General features: G+C 36.5%; 1 protein-coding gene across 7 annotated transcripts in view; it reads left to right on the top strand.

Moving 5' to 3' along the window:
- DPYD (dihydropyrimidine dehydrogenase) overlaps positions 1-14,972 on the top strand; it is a 336,400-nt gene that overhangs the window by 195,719 nt on the left and 125,709 nt on the right. For 5 of the 7 annotated variants that reach the window (XR_003528954.1, XM_027651422.1, XM_027651424.1 and 2 more), the window contains one exon: positions 9,574-9,738. Coding sequence is in view for 4 of the 7 variants with exons in the window: in XM_027651422.1 (XP_027507223.1) it covers positions 9,574-9,738 (165 nt within the window). In the remaining 3 variants the exon portion in view is untranslated. Of the gene's footprint in view, positions 1-9,573; positions 9,739-10,610; positions 12,140-14,972 lie in introns of all 7 variants that reach the window. The other 2 variants (XR_003528955.1, XR_003528956.1) reach the window with 2 other exon arrangements.

The following is a 14,972-nucleotide window of genomic DNA, read 5'->3' on the forward strand; positions in this document are numbered from 1 at the left end:
ACTGCTATTTTATTCCATTCTGTTCTCCTCAAATCATTAGCATTGCAACATTTGCAATGTGGTTTTCTGTTCTTGTGACCTCTTACTGAAAATTAATTAATGTTTTGAGACACTTACTGAACATTTTTCTCGTCAATTGCCTAAAGCAACCATTCATTGATTAGATAGTTTACTATATCAAAACACTGAGATCTAAGAATTGTAGAATCATTTAGGTTGGAAAAGACCCTTAAGATTATCAAGTCCAACCAATAACCCTGAACTGCAAAAACAGATCCAAAAGTGAACGTCTGCATAGAGATGCAATTTTCTCTCAAGAACTGTAAGTCTGTTTCTCCTTTGATGAGTATAGTTTTTGACCACAATGAAGTTTGACAGCAGAAATTTAATCGTGTCCTACTGCTTACACCTTTATCAGAAAACTGATAAAATGTGTGAACATTAGCAAGAAATTTTTCAAATGCCCTTCAGGTTTTTTTTTTCTTTCTCTTCTCTCCATTCCTCACTTCCCTGTCTCTTGCAGAGAAACTGATATAAAGCTGATGAGAGTCTGGATTTGTTTTGAAAGTATCTTTTGTTCAAAGACTAATTTTAACCTTGTGATAAAGATTGCTTTTTGTATTCTGTTCAATGCAATATCTAGTAATTGTTTGTCAAGGCAAAGTGCTGTAGGACATAATACATTTTAAAAATTATCTTTTGTAATTGCAGTAAAAATGTCCTTATGTTCTAATGTCCAGAAAACAAACAAATATGTCAAAAAATACAAAAAAATATTAAATTTAATGTTTTAATTTTAAATCAATATGGCCTTGCATTATAAAAAGTGGGGGGTTTTAAACTGCTCAAGCAAATGTAATTGTAAACAAAGATCAGAACTTGATTTTCTTGTGAAATATATAAATCAACTAGAAAATATTTGTAGACTTTACATAAACATTACAGTTACCATTCTAATTTCTAATTTTTTTGTACTTTTACTCATAATTTATATTGTATTTGAATCTCCTAATTTATTTTAGGGAGCTTTAGTTTATAGTCTTAGGACTTCTAGACAAACCATCATATATGACAAAGATTGAGGGACAGCTATTGTTTTGAGCAAGGGCAGCAAAGCCATTTCTATTTGGCTTGCAGCAGGATGGGATCGTTCCACAATTATTCTAAGGTAAAGAGAATAATTTTTTTTTTTAAGAAACTGATCTAGTAAGATTATCTAAAGAGCTTGGAATTTTGCTGTCTTCATCACAAGTCATCGGTACTGATGGCCTACTGTCTGAGAATTGCATTAGTAAGAAAGGTGGTGTGCTGAGCAAGCAGCAATGATAAAAGCTCGGGTAGAAATTAAGTTTGACGTCTGTAAATTTTGAAGTCTCTCATGCATTCTTATGGTTAAATCTTAAAGCATTAATGAGACAGTACAGAAAAACATCAGATGTATAGTAACTAAACCTCTAACTTGTCATTTCTCTTTCACACAATCTGAGTGGTTTGGCAGTTTTTCTCCAAAGTCCTGACATATTGCTCTTTCCCTTATGGGGCTACAGTCTTCTGTGCTAACTTAGTGATTTGGAAAGCCATCGTACTTGCTGAAGCTGTAGTGTTAAATTAGCTTAATAAACACAAATGGGACAGTTTAGTGTTGTAAAAGCATTTTTGAGGTAATGGTCTGTTTTTTTAAAAAATAATTTGCATAACTCAGCTTAGTGAGTCAAGAGGTAGAGTAGAATATTAACGAAGATTTACAAGCACTGTTTGTACTCCAGACTTCTGGAATACAAGATAAGTAAAGATTTGAGTACTTTCATCTTTGCAAACATAGGACAAACAGACATCAAGAGACAGATAAGAATATTTTTAAGGTATCCTTTTCCCCTTTATAATATACTAGATCTTGTATGTAAAAGCTGAAGAAGCACAATTTGCAAGTTACAGCAAGGTTCCTTTTCAAGATCTGTTCTGTACTAGTGGAAAGATCAGAGCACTTACACTTAAATCACCAATGCAAACAATGCTGGAAGGCTGAGGAAATAATATATTTTTCAATTCAGTTCTTATTTCAGTGAAGGAGCTTAAAAATAATTATTTTACATCATTTTATGCTATCTGACTTCAAGAGAAGGAAAGCAATGAAGAGGAAAGAGAGGGCTAGGTGTAGACTTCATTCTCAAAAGCAGTGAAAAAAAGGTGGTGTCTTTATGGTACTACATTTCGTATCTGGTGGTGGAGAGATTAGAGCAGTTTCTGCATGGTGGGATGTTCTGAGATAAGTTTTTCTGTCAAGGTGGTTTTAATTTTTAAAAAATGCCTCTGTATGCACTGAGGGGAAGAGGAGAGAGTGAGGAATTGATTTTGATGAGGTTTTAGACTCATATGGGAAGAATAAAGTCTGGCCCATTCCCTCACTAAAATAAAATACAAAATGCAAGTGTTACAAATTCAACAGGCAGCGTTGTCTGCAACATAGTGGTTTGTGCTCTGAAAGATGCCAGTGGCTACATCAAACCTCCTTGGGCAGAAATCACAAGCAAATTTATTTGCTTTTCTCCATGAGCCGGAGTCTTGGAAGTCCTGGTATGTGTTGTAAAAATCCTACTCTAGCAGATAAGGTCTTCATGGTTGTACCTGTTGGAATGGTTTTGTCTTTGTAGAGGTCCTTGCTGTGGATGTATCTTCCAGTTCAGCTGGAAAAAATTCTGAGCTTGGGGAAATTCAGGAGAGCAATTCAGTGCTTTGGGCCTCATAACAGAAATGCTACAGATATGTAGCATGTCTCAGTTCTGATGGAGGAGATGAGGAGGAACAAGTCAGAAGGGATGTATAGGAACAGTGCTGTGTGCAGTGGTATTGTTGCTTCAGGTTTCACTTGCCTTTTGTGGATGGTTAAAACTCCAGAAGGGGTGATACTAGACACAGTCTGGCTAGACAGCTGAGTCACAGAAGAGGCAAATCATCACAAGACCTTGAGTGAGAGTTGGCAGGGAATTACAAGGACATAAGTCTGTGATGCCATTCGTATCTATGAGGGTGTGCAAACAGCAGTGAGCCAGATTTCCAGAATGTTTTAACTACAGTGATATTAGGCAGAAAAAGGCAATGTCTCCTTCTCCATTTTTTTACATAGGTGAAATTGAAATAAAGTTCTACTGTAATTAGTGAAGACTGCAGGGAAAACTGAATCTTGGTATTGGAGGGTTGATTAAAGCATTTAGAAAATAAGCTCTAAAAACATTTCACAAATAGAAGATTTTGAAATCCATACAGCCTTTTCAATATATTTTTGAAAATTCATGAAGAAAAGCACATCATATTTTGCTTAAATAACTGTGTTTTTCAGTTTCTGTACTTTGTTACTCAATTAAAGAAGGTTGTGTATTGAATATAGTAAAGTAGAACCTTACATCTGGTTTGGTTTTTTACATTGCAATTTACTGTCTACTAACTTTAAATATGCTGTTTTGACATACTAGACTAAAATTACATTAATAAGGTATTTATTTACATGTGTCCTCCACAAAGAGGCCAGTGTGGCTGCATTGATGTTCACATGGACATTTAATGAGCAGCAACCCCAGGAATGTGCAAACACATAGTCCACTTGGCAAGTATAATGCCCTCCCTCCCTAGAAGAAAGAAAGGTCAAATAAATTAACTTTGTTAGAAATAGTAATCTGCTCATTGTGTTTAATCTTTTTTTCTCATATTAATGAAAAGAAACTGACAATGGTCACTAATTCCTATCTGCTTTCATAAGTTAAAGAGGAGAAAAGCTTAATTTGAAGTATGAAGTGACTTTCATTGACTTTGGGGACCAACGATGCTAGACAAGTTCTCTGTGTTTCTTGGAAGCCTCTCAGAGTGAAGAAAACTCATGTTAGCACTTGCTATAGCATAATTAAATGTATTTTTAAAATCCAGAAATCTCATTTGAAACCTTAATTGTGCTGCAGATATTTATGACTCCAGTCATATATCATGTTTAGTGGGGGTGGTCATACCTTGGAGGTGGGTAACATCAGTATTACATCTTGAGGTCACCCTTGGGATGGAGGTGTGCATTAGTGTTACATCTGTGATCTCACCATGGTTGCTGGTTCAACAGCAAGACATCTTCTTTTTTCTCCCATGGCTGACAGGTGCTATGTGGTTTATCAGCTACAAGGTATCACCAAGTTCCCCCTCTTGTAAGGATTTCAACAGAACCTGGCTGAGGTGTCTCCACTCCACTCCACCCTTCATTTAGTCCCCCTTAGCATGTATTGTGTGTGGGAAGTTGCTCCATCCAGGGAGCAGCAATTGCATTTTCTCTGTATAATTTTCCATATTGTTACAACTGTTTCTGTAACTGTCCACTCTGCTCCATCATCCGTTTCATCCCCCTCTTAGCATGTATGCTGACTGAAATATTTGTAACTTCCCAGTTTCCTTTAATTTTACCCCCAGTCTTGTTATTTCAAGTGTTCATTAACATATTGTTAGCTGTAATGTTTTTTAAAAAATGGACAGAAAAAGAATGTTTCGAGCTCTGCAAATCAATAGAAACACATCAGAGCTTTGATATGAAGAATCATACACATTTATCCTTTTGCCTTTTATTATATTTGCCTAATATAACTGCATCAATGGAGTAGGCATGAGGTAGTATACCTCTTCCGAAACTGCTTTTCTACAACTGACCTCTTTACACATTTTACTCCAAATTTTGTGGTGGTTTTGGTTTTTTTTGGTTTTTTTGTTTTTTTTTTTTTAGTTTCTAGGCGATACGATTATGAAATAATAAGCAAACTCAGTTAATGAAGAGCTGTCTTCTTGGTTTCCCTAAAACAATAATTCTGAGAGAGAGGTGAATGGCTTGATTAATTTCTACATGTCATTAACTTCCATGCCCTTAGATGACAGACAACTTTAATATTCACAATGTGAATTATCTCTCTGCTGATTAGTTTAGGAGAAACACACAATGATTCTACTTGTCGCATGATCTAACACTGTGCCCAACAACCCTTCAGATCCCCTAAAGCTTGAAATGTCCCTGCTGCCCAAACATGCTTTCATCACTCATTTTAGGCAGGACGGTTGTGTTTTTACAACATAAAAATCTGTGGCAATTATTATCTGCAAATGTGGACAGTGCAAGGCAAACCAAATTTCAGAATGACTAGTAAGGTATGGACTGATGTATTGATATATACCTTTATTTAAATTTAGCTGACTAAAAACTGCTGAGAGTCTGGGCTTTATCTTTAAAATGTTTTCTCAAATCTCCCAGCCCATTAGACTTAAGTAGTTTAGAATTCAATGATCTGATTGCAGAGTTCAGAGATTATTAGAGCAAATGGGGCCTGATCAATGCCTTGGGTCGTCTTTTCAGTGTGTTAATTAATTAATCAGCAGCAACAGAAATATATGTGTAATGCAAATTAACTCAGTCTCAGGTTACTAGAATACCAGAATTGGTCATACGTGGAAGAGGGGAATCCAAAAGCAGCACAATATTGGTGCTTTTATCTGTGTAACACCACTTTTCTTGATGATGTCCTGAGCTAGAGATATTTGAAGGATTAGTGTGATTGTTTCTGGTGTGCTCTCCTGATGAAATGAATAAGCTTTTGAGGCAAGGCAAGAAATTCAGCAACTGAAACATTCATGATTCATACCCTTGATTCCATTTTTTGTCACTGTTTCTCTTTATTTACATTAACTTCCCCAAACCAGGTTGTTTTGCTTTAACCTAGTACTGAATACATTTCCCCTGATCCCCAAGTCTACATTAATTTGCAATATTTCCCCACAAAACAAAGTAATTTGATATGGTCTTTTCTGTTATCTTTGCCAATGATTTTTTTAGTTGTTTTTTTTTTCCCATATCTTTGTCTTTTTGTGTTGAAAGATATAAGCTTTGTTCTCCCCTACTTGCTCTTTATTAAAAGTCTTCTATCCTTGGTCTTCTTCAGAGTACATGAAAGTTTTGTGCTACTTTTCCCAAGGACTGTTCATTGTTTCCATTGCCTGGGGAGGTTATGTACTTGATTTGTTTTGGAGATTGGAGACATTCTTCTATTTCTGTATGTGGACCTCTACTTTCAACTGCATGCAGGGACCAGACCAACTCATTGCTCAGGTCATCTCTTTGTAGCAGTCAGCTTTGCCTAGAATCAGTAAAGTTTTTGGGTTCAAACCTTGAAGTACTTCCTGTCAGGTTTCTCACTCGAGTTCTCTTGTGGCTTTTTATGCAAACAGTAATTTTTTATTAACAAAAAGGTTGTGTGCATAGTTGGGATAAAAGTTAAAACTGGGGTTTCAGAAAAGAAAAGGCAGTGCCAGCGTTTGGCCTACAGTTCCTACAAACAGGGAAGGTCAGTGTTCAATTAAAGCACCAGAAGGTGGTCTGTCACAAACCCCATGGACTGGAGCACTAGGGCTGTTTCAGCTGCTCTGCCCTGCTGGTTTTGGAGACAGCAGTAGCAATAGGCCAGCCACCAGAATTTCCTGTCTTAGTGAAACAACCTGTGGTATTCTGTAAAACTCACTCCTAAGACCAAAGGCCATGAAGTTGGCTAAGCCTGCCAGTAGATCCTTTGCCTAACTCTCTCCCTGTTCAGCTTTCATAGCTGTGGCAGGAGACAAGACAAAGATGTTGGTAAGGCAAGTAGGTATTTCACACTCATCTCAAAGAGACAATTTTCTATTCTGTCACTTGTGTGATTTTTGTCTTGTATGTACATAGACAGATTCCTTGAATCATCACATAAGTTATAAATTCCGTTTTGTTTCCATGAACCGTGAGTCTCCCTGTGTCTGGGGCTGTCTTGTGCTAACGAGACAGGAGGAGTGCCAGTGTGTCAGTCATTACAGACTCTCTCCATCTAGTTTACTCTTAACTAGGAATGGCAATTGAGGACCGGGATCTTAAATAAGGACAGGCATATCCCTCCTGGGATGAACTAACACAAAGCAGCCAGGTGGTAATGTTTGGATTTCAAAGCCAGGAAGGATTTTAGGAAGCAGAAACAGCTTGGTCAGGAAAGATAAAGTGATGCATGGACACACCGGAGGGGTCCTGTGACACAGTGGCAGTAGGGAGGCAGTGGAAGCTGCCATTTGAAGAAGCAGGTGGTGGGGAATGGGAGATGAAGGTCTCACAGCAACAATGGGGATCTCACAAAATCTCAAGGAAAATTCAACAGTGAGGAAATGCAGGCAGAGAGATGAACGTGTGTTTACTATTTCATATGTCTCTGTGTATCTCCTGTGGTCATTAAAGTGAAAAATAGCTGGTTTTGAGGTAGTTTGCAAAGTCTGTGCATTTCCTGATTTGTCGCTCAGATGTTGACTATGACTGAGCTCTGGGAAAGTGAATCAAAGCCATGGGGATTCAGCAGCAGTCACAGGGTCTAAGCAGAGGTCTTTGTTCCTTTGGAGACTGAAAACAGATAGAAAAATTTCAGTGTTTTTGCGTGGAAGTAGACCGGGGCTTTGTGAGTGGCCCACAAGAGGTATAATCTAGGCTATAATATCTAGGCTATAATTCTTACCTGTAGTAAAATGAAGAAGAACACCAAGACTTGCACATAGTAAGATATCAAACGGTACCATCAGTGGCTCCAAGCATTATCTGGCAAACACATGTCCACAAGCAAGCCACAAAATGAAAGTCGGACCCATGTGCATTATCATCATTCGCACTAAACCCAAAAGTAATAATTCCCACCAACTGACAGGCTGTTAGCTCAGGCTTAGTGCCATACTACTGTAGCTACATTGCTTCTGATGGCTTTGGTGCATGGGAAAAGGCAGCTTGTGGTTGCTTGCAGGATGGTCAAAGTAATCACATCAGCACATGATTACATGCACCCTGTGTTGGAAGGACTCAGGTGAGATTGCCAGCATTTCAGTTGTTGACTTTGTATGTTTTCTCATACTGAGGTGATGGCCAGTGCGCATGAATAGCTTTCTACAATGAAGTCAAACTACAAGCTCCTCAGAGACAATTTAAAAGGAGTGAAATGGTCAAGAGGATAATGTGGAGCAAACTGATGTAAATGGTTCTGCATATGCTGCAATTTTGAGATTTATTTTGGAAGTGAAGGGAATGTACTTTGCTGTATAGTTTTCGTTTGCATAAATTCAGAAAAAGTTCTGAATTTCTTTTTTTCTGAAAATATAACTTAACCGTTGAGAGGGAGGTAAAACTTTTGTGATGAAGGGAAAATTTTATAATAGGAAAACAGAGGATTAATGTGATGTCCATGTGTCAGACTTATTAGGTCTGAAAATAGATGAACTCGGGAGATTACTTTATATGATTTTTACATATGTAAATGGACATATAGTTATCTATATAAAATATTGGTGCATATTTACTGTATAATAATTAATTCAACTTTATAAGCAAATTAAGATTGCCTCAAATTTACATACAATGTGAAGAAAAGTCCTTTTATCCTCTGTAACTGCAGCATTTGGCAGATTCAGGAATAAATAATCTTTTGTGGCAAGGGTATGCCTTATCAAACATATGCAGATCAGTGCTAATTAATGCTAATTAAGGTTTCCTGTCTATCTAGCTGGAAAAACGTCCAAATGTTATGAAATCCAGTTAGTATGCCTATTACCCTAATTGTTTTATATGGGATGGTTCTTAATTAAAATATGTAAATTGACCTTAATTGCTATATACTAATGGAGGTTCATGTTATCTCACTAAAAATGACAAGATGGTGAGGAGGGGTACTTAAACAAATAAGTCTGATACATTTGTAAATAAATGACCTTTACTCAAAATTGTTTTTAATTGGAAATTGGCAAAAGGAACATTTTACCATCCATGTTTCTCTTTGGTTTTAAATAATGTCAGAATTTACAGTTCTTGGTTAATATATATCTGGTGACATTGCAGCTTAATTAGGACTGCTAAACAAGTCAACATTTTGTGTGTTTACTGTATGTTTCAAAATTGTTTGCTGACCTCACAATGACCTTCAGAAATGTCATGCTTTACAATATTAATCTTCTTCTTCACTATTTTTTGTTTTACTTTTTGATTTCGATCTCTTTTAATGATATGGTTTTATTTGTGAAGTTTGATGTACTTTTGCTGGTGCCTGGCCTGTGCCTTTGCAGCAGAGAGGCTGGTGAGCAGCACCTGTTTGTGCTTCACCTGTGAGTGTAGGACATGGACTTGGATCATCTTTGGGGAGGAAGGATAGTTCACATGTATGCTGTTACATGACTGAGGCCTACACAAGTTTCTACACAAAGTCTTACATGCCCTCTGCCCAACAGAGAAGCATCATTTGAATGATAGTTTGTATGGCAGTTTGTAGGTGCCTCATATTGGCATTTTCTTGGTAATCATACCACTTCACACACACAGCAAATATTTTTCTCCTCTGATGTAAAGAATTTTATTAGAGAATCTGCTGTTTTAGAGAACTGCCCTATAGTTGTAGCTTTTACTCATAATAATAGTAGATTTTTAAAAAACTTGGTGCATTTAAGTTTATATTATATACATTGTTGATATATGCCTCTCTTTGAAAAATTTGTCTGAAAGTATTTGCTGTTTTGCAGGATATTGTGACCAATGTTTCTCCAAGAATTGTCCGTGGAACTACTTCAGGTCCTATGTATGGCCCAGGCCAAGGCTCTTTTCTAAACATTGAACTGATCAGTGAGAAAACAGCAGCATATTGGTGTAAAAGCATTGCTGAATTGAAGGCTGACTTCCCAAACCGTGTAAGTGCCACTTAATCATAAAGATGCAACATAGTTATTTAGAATATCCTGTTTATAAACCTGTGAAAACTCAGATATTTAGTATTTATTAAATAGAATGCATATTGATTTGTTGACATGCGAGTAAGTTGCTAAAAACCAGAATAAGCCATCCAAATATATTTATGACAGAAAATTCTGTGAAATGACTGTTATACAGAGAACAGTCATGATGTTTTACTTAGGCTGATGTTTTACTTAGGCTGATGTTTTACTTAGGCTGATGTTTTACTTAGGCTGATGTTTACATTCAAAGAGATAATATCAAGGAAAAGAATTGATCCCAGTGTAGATGCTTGTCAATTCTGTTGTGAATAATTTTGTATTTGAGATTATATTTAAAGATGTAACTTATAATAATAATTGTTTCTGTGAATTGAATTTAATCATAAAAGGAATATGGTTTTTTTCATTCTTAATCCAAATGTGAAAGATACTTATGATATTTTTATAAGCAATTGACTGCTTTAGGTGAAAAAAACAATACTTAAAGTTTCGTTAGAGTTTTGTTAAAGCTTGTTTGGCTCTGGGGAATATCTGTCTGAAGGGTAATAGTCAAAGTTGGGAGCAACGACTCCAGCTAGCTGGCATAAGGGTTTTCAGGTACTGTTCTGGTGGATAAGAACCATGAGGTGGAAAGTAAAATTCTCCTCAATCATTATCTCGAATGGATAAAGTTAGAAATCCCATAGCCTGCATATCTTCTCTCTTGAAGTTATTACCTCCATGGTTCAGCTATGAGCAAAGTAAGTGAATGTTCCTGAATATATTATGACATGAAGATAATATGGGGGGTTTTTTTCTTATTCCTTGTGTTTCAATGTATACATCAGCAAGTATAAAAGAATTTAAAGACAACGTATTGGCAGTAAAAGTTAAGTGCTGCATGTTTAATACTCCGCTGTGGATGGACTGTGTGTTTCTTTGCTGAGATTCTTGTCACTTTATTTACTGTTCTTTTTTTTTTTACTTATTTACTATTTCATCATAGTGAAAGTATGAACCAAAAACTAATATCCTGATTTTGATTTATTCCCTGATTTTGATTTTAACATCCTTTGTCAAAATCCTGGATATTGCATGCAGGCAGACTGTTGACCATTTCTGCTGTAGGAATGCTATTCCAGTGCAGTCTTCACCAAAAATCCCTCACAGCACTTTGTACTCAAGATCAAACCATTCTCTTCTGTGAGGAAAAGTACTAGCAACATTTCAAAAGTAAGATTTGAATTTTCTGAGACCTTGTGTCATGTGTGGGATGAAGTCCCACTCTTCCACAATTCCTGTGGTCAGCATCTTCTGATCATCCCTCATTATATGTGAGTTATTACTTTGAGAATATGAATTCAGATCCTGCATGTTGGCTGTGGCCGCTACTCTTTGAGGCTGGTAATGCCTGTGTGGGCATGGGGGAAGCAGAATCCAGCAGTAGACCTTGTCATTGCTTACAGGGGTTTTTAAAACATACCTGTGAACTCTAAGATCTGTCACAATTATAACAGTAAATTTGTTGCTAACTGAAAACAAAATTTTTTTCACTAAGTGTTTTGGTGCTTATTTTGAGATATTCTGTATAATTAAACCTTGCAGAATTTTCTTTCTCTAGTGTCTGTTCACTCCTTCAGAAAGGCTTTTTAAACTTTGTGAGTTTTATTAAAACCAACACCAATTTCTGAGAACTGTTTGGGTGAACTTAATTAACAAGCAAAGGATGACATATTCTGTTCAAATGAAGGCCAAGCAGATGAGAATACAAGTGATTACAGTAAAAAAATTACTACGGTAAATTTTAAAAGCAAATCGAAACTTACACATAATTGCTTTTTCTGTGTAATACAAGTAATTTAAGGTAAGTTTTATCTTACAGATGAAAGGAATATGAGCAAAATAGCTACTTCAGTAGAAGATGATCACACAACAGCATCCTATCTTGTGCCATTGGGAAGAAGCAAACCAGAAAGGGCAGCCAAATCCCCCCAGTAGAGGCTAGGATGTAAACTAAATTTTGCAATGGGTTGTGCAAAAGAGGACCAGTCACAGCTCAGTGGTAATGTCAACTGTAACATGTTGCCTCTATAAATCAGAAACTAGGATCTCCCTTGTGCTGTCTTCACCCCTGTAGTGAGTGGCCTCATTCTTTGGCTCTTTTGGTTCCTGATTCTTGCTTGTGGCTTTCAGTTGTCTCTGACTGGCAGTCTTTCCCACTCTTCTCTTATACTTTCTTCTCCCTTTGACCCAGAATCCACTCCAAGTGGACTAGCTGCCACCACCAGAAACTTGCTTCAGTGCCACCAGCAGAGACTAAATTATTTCTAAGAGTCCAAGCAGAGGAGAAAGCAGAAAGAGAAGGTGTCTAGATTTTGTATGTTTGCTGGTGAAGTATTATCAAGAGCTGTGCTGTTTCAATTTGAGATTTTTTTAAATGAGTTAATTTAGTGTCACTGTTACTGTTTTTTCAGAAAACACACACACACACACACACAAAGAAATTAGATGGTATGCACAGTGCAGGTCCAAGATTATTTAAAAAAATAGAATTTTTATTATTTTTTTTAAATCAAATTCATCTCTTAAAATGATTTCCAGTTGATTGTTTTCATTCTTGTACTTCAGTTATCTCAGTAAGATGTTAGTTCAAAAACTTGGCTGAGAACATTTAAAGCTTATATTATCGAACATTGCTTATTGTTAGATTTTCAAAGGATGCATATTTAAAAATGTTGTGTCAACTGCTTTTGTATATACCAAAAAAACAACCTTTCAGTCAGAGCACTGCAAAAGTGAGAAAAAAATGAGTCTGTTTGTATTTGTCATCTTTTTCTTTACTTTCCCAAATACTGTAGTTTTACATATTTGTACTGGACTGTCTTTGTCATATCCGAACATCTTCCTTACATTGTCTTTTAAGTATATTTTTCTGTGCCATGGCCACACATTCCATCTATTACCACAGGACTTTTCATTCTCTGCAATTATTAATTATCAGAAAATAGATTTTGTTTGGTTTTTTTAGTACGAGAGACTGAGAACTTGACAGTGAGAAAAGATGGAACAATTATTTTTTTAATTTCATAGCCTAAATGTTAAAATACTGCTTAATTAGTATAAAGCTGACACCTTATTGAAAAATTTTGCATCCCCACTTCCCCCAAAAAGTTGTTTATAAACTAGTATATTAGTCTAAAACTCAAGAAAAAAGTGAAAGAAAAATATCAATAATCAGAATTTTAAGACTCAAGTTTAATTACTTTTGTTTGAGAGGACTGATCACTGAAACAATAATCATAGCCTGGTCATCTGTTTTCTTTGCTCCCTGCTGTAGAGAAACATTTGTGACCGATAAAAGATGTTCCCATGTAATACAAGTATTATCTCAACATCATGATGTGAAATAGGAAGACTCTCCCTTTCTAAGGCCTCCTTAGACTGGTTTGGAATGGCAGAGGGGAGACTTGGAAGTGGGACATGAACAGGTAGCTGGGTGGGGGCTTAGCTGCTTACTGGGGTCAACCTACCACAGATGAGAAAGGTATAAAGTTGTCAATTCATGTTAAAAAGGCTAGGCCATAATTGGGACATGCAGTATTTAAAGTGCTTTAGATAGAGGGGCAAAAGAACTAACACTAATGTCACAATAAGTCCCACTTTCATACACCAAGGAGATACCTGATTATATGGTGTGTTGATGTACTTTCAGCCAAAATGTGGCTGAAAAAATGGCAGTTTATGGCATATTCAAGAAATTAGTTTACCTAAGAAATATGAATTTAGCCAAGTAGAACTCACCTAGTGATATGATCAAGAATGAAAACTATGCAGAAAAAAGTAATTGCTTTTACATTAGCAAATGGCTACAAAAAGTAGGAACTGGCTGAGAAAAAGGAAAAGAAAACTATAAAACCTTGGAGGAGAACTTACTGCTAAAATTTTATATTAATGTACTTTAAAATAGCTACAGTTCGGCCATTATCTGTGCTGGGAACTGTGAATACTGGTATTGGCAGTACACCTTGGTGTGCTGGTAGAGCAAGGAGTGGTAATCTCTTTAGCATTGTCACTGGGGAGAACAAGCTTGAAAAGAGCAAAGTTTAAAAATGGTAAAATACTTCTCTGCAGAAAAACGTGAACTGAGGGTTCAGTAAGAGGGTGATGGATGCAGTTGCCAAATAGTCTTTCTAAACCTTCTTAAAACGGTAACTGGTGCCCTGTAGATGATAATAAAGTAAACGAATGAAAAACCTCAGTATGCAAATTACTTTGGGTCTGAGCATGTGCAGGAAGTCACAGCAGTACAAATAAAGGGCTTTGACAGGACACTTCATAAAAGAGATTGCAGGGGAAATGTCGTTCCCTACCAGGCTAACAGAAGTCCATCACAAACAAGCAAATGTCTGAGAAATTTGTACTACAAGAAAGAACTGAGATCTAGGAAGAAGATGGCAAATTGAATTTTTTTCAACATTGCTATGTTAGTATACTGAAGTCTTAAAAGTAACTTTTTGGCCTCCTAGCTCAACACAAATGAGTTTGCTCTCCTCCATGGCTCTGGGGAATGTACATAGGATACCAGATTGTCAGCAGTGACACTGAATCTGTGATTGAGATATCAGTGTCATGATGTGTTGAATTGAGAAACCTCTTCTGCTAGAAACATTAAGCACTCTTGGACCCCAAAACTAAGCTGAAAACTCTTGTCTTAATGTTTGTTCTGCTGCTTGTGGAATGTTGCTGACAGTCTCTCTGACAGTTACTCAGCAGAGAGCAACTTTTCAAGGCTGAAACTGTTAAAGATATATTTTTATTCAACATTTTGTTCAGAATGTCCCAGGAACACCTGTCGGGAATAGCCATGCTAGAGAGTGTGTGGGAACAGATCGCTGGATCCCAGGCTGGTAACCAACTTCTTTGTAGCATTGTGGGGGTTTTGTTGGTGGTTGTTTTTTTGGATTTTTTTTAATCTCCTGGAATGATGTAAATAGTGTTTTATATTATGCATTTTTTTTCTGCCATAGAAGTATGAAATAAGGATGCCACTTTTGTTTGCTTTGGATGCTTGTGGGTTCTTGGTTTGAAATTTTTTTTTCTAATTTAGTTAAAAAAACCCCAGATTTGGTTTGATTCTACTCTGTGAGGATAGGAAAAATAAGGTGTTACTGAGGGGAAAAAAATACAACCTTAATAGGCATATGTGAGTG

Source organism: Corapipo altera, unplaced genomic scaffold, assembly GCF_003945725.1.
Source record: "Corapipo altera isolate COAL_440 unplaced genomic scaffold, ASM394572v1 57, whole genome shotgun sequence".
NCBI classification, from domain to species: Eukaryota; Metazoa; Chordata; class Aves; order Passeriformes; family Pipridae; genus Corapipo; species Corapipo altera.